A 6,474-nucleotide genomic window follows, 5' to 3' on the forward strand; every position below is an offset into this window, starting at 1 on the left:
CGGCCGAGGAGCACAAGAAGCTCGGCGCAGCGTTGAGGTGTTGCCGAGGAGTGAATGTGGCCGCCAAGGTGACGGCGAGGAGTTGAAATGGTTATCGCTGCAGGACTCGCGAGTAGCCACGGATCAGGAGTGGCTGGCGGCTAGGATATGTTAGCCATATAATGTACATACGACGGTCCGGCGGTTTAATTATGATATTAGTTATATGCAAAAGACCATATTGCTATTTTTACTTTTTTTTAGGGTAGGAGGGGTGTAAAGAAGCAGGTCTCTATTACTCCCTCCGTCCCATAATGCAAGACGTTTTTTGACACTAGGGAGTAATTATTAAGCGAAGTAAATAAAAAAGCTAAGCAGTGCCAAAATGTTACAAGCTGTAAGAAAAATACCTACGAGTAGGTCGACTTCTTTCACAAAAACACCTTCAAGAATGGATAATCGTCCACACGTCATCCATTGCCGAGACCAGCGAATGAAGACCGGCACCACAACAAAGACAATGTCTTCAACAAGATAACGACGCAAGTTCGTCATGGTCGAGCGCGACTAATAAATTAGGACCAGGACAAGAGTTTTCACCCCGGATGAAGCGGTGTTTTAATGGGCATCTTGATCATAGATCGATTGATACTTTGCAACTACCAGTGCCTCGCGCCAGGCCAAAAAGGCACCTTAGACCACTAGCACAGCTGTCCGATGGCCACCCATGTCTCAGCGCGAACATGGCGACTGTCACTCCACACACCAGTACGAGTCATACACTCATACTGCAGGATTCAGCATACCATCGGAGCCGCTGCCCTGGTGCAAGAAGTTGGTGTGGAACTGCCGCCGGTGCGTCTCTTGAAAGTCAAATCGTGTCATCCTCATGAAAGCCATATTCTGTCAAGGGCAATTCAGATATCCTGCATGCTCAGGTTAAGGATCTTGTATAAACAGTTGCAGTTATCCAAGAAGGCGGCCATCCTTTGCTGGAAGAAACTCACTGCTTGAGGGAAATAACTCTTCTAAAAGTGCATAAAGGTCATGCTTCCAAGATTTGCAGGAACAAGGGGAGCATGATCAGCCTAGACAGGTACCGGTTGCATGCGTCTCATTTGCCCTGCGCCATGATCCTTCATCCTTGAGCAAGCGCTGGCAGCATCGCGGTGCTGAAAAGGTTGAGAACATTTATTAAAAGATTTACACGAGTATGTCACAAATGATTCTCTGGTGATCTGATGAATTTACCATTTCATGATTTACTGTGGAGAGCCTCTTTTCTTTGTGAAACTATATGGGGCATTGATAACAAACTGCATCGAGTGATCATGGTTGAAATGAGGCACGAGAAACATGAGCAAGCAGACAAGCTTCGTCCCTGAACCGCTGTCTCTCCAAAACATAGAATCTCTAACCTTCCTGCCTGTTTGCAAGTCAAAGCGGTTCGGCGTCGAGCTTCAAGTCTTCTGAAGATGAGTGAGCAAATGTTTTGTTGCCACTGGCACAAGATCTCCGCACTGCACATATCAACTCGCGTCGACCTCTTGGTCTGCTTATCCAGGTAGAGAGATGTTTTAATGGTCGTGTTTGATTATGTGAATCACATAACCGATGTTGACACAGAGTAGCTACCAAACCTGATGTTCTAATCCGAGAAGCTCTAGCTCCAAGAGAAGAGAAGGTATTTCTTTTGCCAACAGCCGTACCTCTGCAAAAGTGCCTCTCACACATTATACGTATAAAACACAACACTTTTTCATCACACATTATAACAACAACAAAAAAACTAGCATAAAACAAGTGGCAGCAGAATGAGCTGTTTACGATCTTCTACTACGTAGATATTCAAAAAGCTTTTGACGTTCCTTTGAATATTCTCCATTCCACTGTCTACTTGTAAATTTCTGCATGGTACCTTCTGTTTCCTTATCCGCAGCCCTTCTGCTGGCAGCAGATAAACTGGCCGATGCTTTGGCAACATCCCCTGCATCAAGAAATCTTTTCTGTTAATCAAGAAGCGTGTAAAAACAGCAAGTCAAAGTCTGAGCAAAGGATGACTACAAAATCACAGCGACGGTCACTTTTGCAGGTTGATTTTTGTCAAATATCTTAGCCATACCTATGCCCTCTTATTTGTCCTGGAACACAAAAATTGACCATTATTTTATCTATTTAGCTTTCAAAGATTGTTTGTGGAAAATATAGTAATAAAAACATTTGTGCATGATAAATAAAGATACATTTTTGTATATTAGCAGTCAAAGGAGAGAAAAGATGTGGAAACGTTTCCTCAAATGGCATGCTTACGGTCGGATATAGCACCATGTATATTTATCTATGAACACAGATGCATATCCTCCGCCTTTATAATGATATTTATTCAATCTTTGAAGTTCACTTAACATTGTCCTTCGTAATATGATGTCTAGTTCTTTTTTTCTGACAGCATCCCACCATCACCACCACTACAGGAAACCAAATGTTCTGCAAATCGATTTCTACACCAGTTCTCTGATCTTCAGTTAGAAGAACCGCTTTACAAATGCAACACAATTTACTATTTATTTTCTTACCAAGGCCTGGAGACCGAAGAATTGCTTTATCAGTTCACATACGACTCACAAAGCAAAGTATTGAATCTAACATCTATCTTTACTACCCTCCTATTCCACATCATCACCATCACCATAAGTGTAACGGTCCTGAATTAACTAGCCTGTGAAGTCATGTTGTCACAAAACAAGGATAAAACATGGAGACTTTTACCCCTAATTAGTTGGTCCTTCCGACCACAGTAAACCAAAAAGTAACACCATAACGCCCTTGTTGGCCTTACCCCTTTCCGAATAAAAAAGGGGGTGTGTCCTATTTACAGAAGTAACTACAGTTCTAGCCATCTTGAACTCCACCCTCTAAACAATCACCATACTTCCCTTCTGAAAGCTGACATCAGATTTGCTCGGCAACTACCAACATAATCCATCTCTTCAGTTTGCTAGGCACACATATTTCCAGATCATCAATTCGACCAACGAAATTAGTTATGTGTCACAAAACCATTAGAAACTTCCTTCAAATACGAATGAAATGGTGTACTTTTTCTGGCAAATAAATGCATATTTCATTATACAGATAACATGCAAACTCAAAGATAGTCATAGTGACATCAAGCGGGCATATTACCTGAAGATTTATAATTAATATATTTCGAGATCTCGCTGATGCAACTGCGCATGAAAGTGAAATCTTTCCCCGTAACAAGCTTGGCCACTCCCTGCAGAAACTTCCTCCTCATGTCAACAGCAATAACTACTTCCATCTGGTCTTTGGGGCTGGCCTTGGACAAAAGGTAGACAACATCATCGTCCATACTCATGATGGGGAAAGCAGTGATAAGTCTTGGCAGCAATGCTTCTGCCTCTGTGGGCTGCAGGGGCCTCGGAAGAAGCTTACAATGCATTGGGTCGACGACAGTGAGGTCATCGACATCGACGGTGTAGTCAAAGTGCCAGTTCTCCCGTGAAGCAATAGGGACAGGCAAGCTCCATGTTGTGGCCTTCCAGCCACCAACGTCTTCATCGTCGTCGTCGTCGTCGTCGTCGTCTTCGCACTGCTGTTGGCGGAACCATTCCAGGTAGGACTCCGGCTCCGGGGGGTGGCAGGTTTCAGTCGTCTTTGTAGTAGTCGGCTTCCTTGGCAGGCAAATTTCAACCTCGACATACTTGATGACGTCTTTCTGCGGGCTGACGGTGATGTCCCGAGCAAAGTAAGGGCCACATCTGTGGTAGATTTCCCAGTTACCCCTTGCCGGCAGCAGCAGCGGCACGTCCCGGAGCACAGGCTTTTCATCAAACACGTTGCAGACGAGGATGCCACGCCAGAGATCAACCCAGCCAACGGCGCCGCCTCCGAGCGTGATCGCCTTGGTCGTCTCATGAAACCGCTTGGGCTCCTCCACCGGGCAGACGGTGTCCCTCAGTGGCTCCTCCACCGACACCACCCTAGCAGTCCACCCCTCGCCGGCCCTGGACGAGCGGTAGAGGTAAAGGTTGAAGGACATCTGCGGCTCGTCGGTGAAGTAATCATCGATGTTCCTGAGAGCGGCGATGGCGTACTCATCATCCTCACCGCAGCGCAGGAGGGCGACCTCGCTGTCGTGGAAGAGATTGGGGTAGGGGTGCGGGAGAAGCTGGAGCGAGGGGCGGCGAGGGTGCGCCGTGTAGAGGAAGTAGTCGAAGAGGCGCTCGCCGGCGACGGCCAGGGGGTCGACGCAGAGGCGGAAGAGGACGAGGTCGGCCTCCGCGCCGATCAGCGTGGGATCCTCCACGAAGTCGGCGGGCACCAGGCCGGGGCAGTGGACGCAGAAGTGGGAGACGTGGGGCGGAGCGGCGGTGCAGAAGGTCACCTCGACGGGCTGGCCGTTGCTCCCCAAGGTCTTGGCGAAGGTGGCGTTGCCGCGTTTAGCGATGTATCCCGCGGTGTCGAGGAGGACCCAGCTCGGGGCGCCCTCGGCGACGGGGAGGATAGGCGGACTGACGACGGCGGTCATGGCGTGCGACCGGCCGGGTCGATCGACGATGGAATCGGAGGGGAAAAAGAGGAATTTTTGGGTCTAGGGTTAGCAGTGGCGGCTGGCAAAGAGATGAGAGGAGAGGAAGTGGGTGGGGAGGGGATAGTTTTTTTTTAGGGTGGGGTGGGGAGGGAGAGTCCGGGGCGCTCATGTTTTAGTGGGCTGCCTATTAAACTGGTTTTGGAAAGCTTTTATGGATCGGTTTTAAACTTTTCATTATTTTTCTTCTGTTTTTCTGTTTTGTTTTTTTATTGGTCTACTTTTTTTGCTTTTTTTTCAATACATGACTATTTTTCAGTGCCCATTTCTGCATTTTCCGTACAAACGTGGGACGCATTTTTGTACATGGTAAACTTTTTTAAATACATATTGAATATTATTTAAAATACATATTTTGACTACATGTTAAACATTCTTCAAAAACATGTTGAAATTTTTCTTTGAGTGGCAAGAAACATTTTTTAAACTACACAAACAGTTTTTTTTCATTATATAACTTGTTCCTTTTAAATGTCACAACCATATTTTTGAAATGCGTGAATATTTTTTCAAATAGGAAAGCTTGAAGCGCCAGTGCATAGCGGAGTCAGGGTAGATCAAATTTGACATAGGATGAGTTCATAAAAAGAGATCTGATGGACTATAATATCACCAAAGACTTAACCATGGACATGGATGTGTGGAATTAAGTAGGCTATCCAGGTGCTGGAACCATGACTTGTTTTCGGACTTTCGGTATCTTATGAGTTTAACTCTAGCCTACCCAACTTATTTGGGACCAAAAAAATAAGCGAACAAAACCTGTATATTTTTGTACAAGCATTGTTGGCCAAACCCTAATCTGATTTACACTATTGGACTATACGGTCTAGATCTAGCGGACTGTCCGCTGATGCATTTTTCCACTTCTTCCCCAAACCTATATACCCCTTCACCACTCAGTAGAGGAGTTGACCACTCCATATACACTTGATCAAATGTCCAAATCTAAGAAGAGGCTCCCTCTCACTTCCCTACCACTGGATCAAAGATTTCTTGGGGGATTCTTGAGAATTTTGAGAGAGATTTCACACAAGCATATCAAATCCTCCAGTCTCTTTTGACCAAAGTGATTCATGATTTGAGCTGGTCTTTAGCATTTCCCTTTTGTTTTTGTTGCTCTTGGAGGTTGGAAACTCTCCAAGGAGATAGGATTACTCCAGCGAGGAATCAACTTGTGATTTACACCCGGAAGGTTTGTGAAGGTTTGAAGGTTGATGTCCTGCAAGCGTACATGATTTAGTTATAGACTTTTCGAAGTAAGAGCAACGATCTCATAGGGAGCACATGAATTGAACTTTGTCTCTTGTAGTGACTTGTAATATCGCGCCTGCAAGTTAGTTGTGATAAAAAACAAAGCGGAAATGAGAGGTTAACTTATGGTCGGTTTCGGCTAGGGCGTTGCGGGGCGGTGCATATTAAATCATGCTTCAACCAATTCTTCCAAAAATCTTGGTAGGGGAGGGGGGCATGTCCCCCTTCCTAAAATTCCAAAATGGTTTCCACTTTGTATTGAATACTAATGCTCTAGCACTTTAATGCTATTTCCAGACTACTTCTTAGAATTATGACAATGTTTAAACTAAATTATCTCCCTCCTTGCCAGATTACTTTACATATAATATATTTTTAAAGTAAACTTTATAAATTTTTACCAAGTTTCTAAATCCTTGCCATGTCCCCTGCAAAGTAAATTTTGTCATAATTTCCGGTCATGAACTTGAAAACATTTTGTAGAAGCATAGAAACTTGCTTTGTCATTCTGTGGGTGTGGTATAAACCCTCCGCGTTGTTGTGTGCCACTTGTACCGCAGAACCCCCTAGCTCACAAAGGCACCCCACTGGTACCCTCTCAATGTTGAAGATCTTCCTCGCCTCAGGAT

The 6,474-nt window shown here is 45.0% G+C and overlaps 1 protein-coding gene across 2 annotated transcripts; it reads right to left on the minus strand.

The window, feature by feature from the left end:
* Positions 1–335: 335 nt before the first annotated feature.
* LOC119362224 lies at positions 336–4,670 on the minus strand. Of its 2 annotated transcripts, XM_037627422.1 has the most exons (6): positions 3,166–4,670; positions 1,898–1,966; positions 1,620–1,690; positions 1,398–1,531; positions 1,231–1,295; positions 336–1,151 (listed from the first exon to the last, which is right to left on the minus strand). In XM_037627422.1, the coding sequence occupies exons 1-5, from the start codon at positions 4,529–4,531 to the stop codon at positions 1,235–1,237; spliced, it is 1,701 nt and encodes a 566-aa protein (XP_037483319.1). In that variant the 5' UTR covers positions 4,532–4,670; the 3' UTR covers positions 336–1,151; positions 1,231–1,234. The 2 variants fall into 2 exon arrangements, with proteins under 2 accessions (XP_037483319.1, XP_037483318.1); XM_037627421.1 differs by having other exon boundaries at positions 1,231–1,531.
* Between the last annotated feature and the right edge of the window lie 1,804 nt (positions 4,671–6,474).

The sequence above is a fragment of the Triticum dicoccoides genome, chromosome 2B, assembly GCF_002162155.2.
Source record: "Triticum dicoccoides isolate Atlit2015 ecotype Zavitan chromosome 2B, WEW_v2.0, whole genome shotgun sequence".
In the NCBI taxonomy this organism is placed as follows: Eukaryota; Viridiplantae; Streptophyta; class Magnoliopsida; order Poales; family Poaceae; genus Triticum; species Triticum dicoccoides.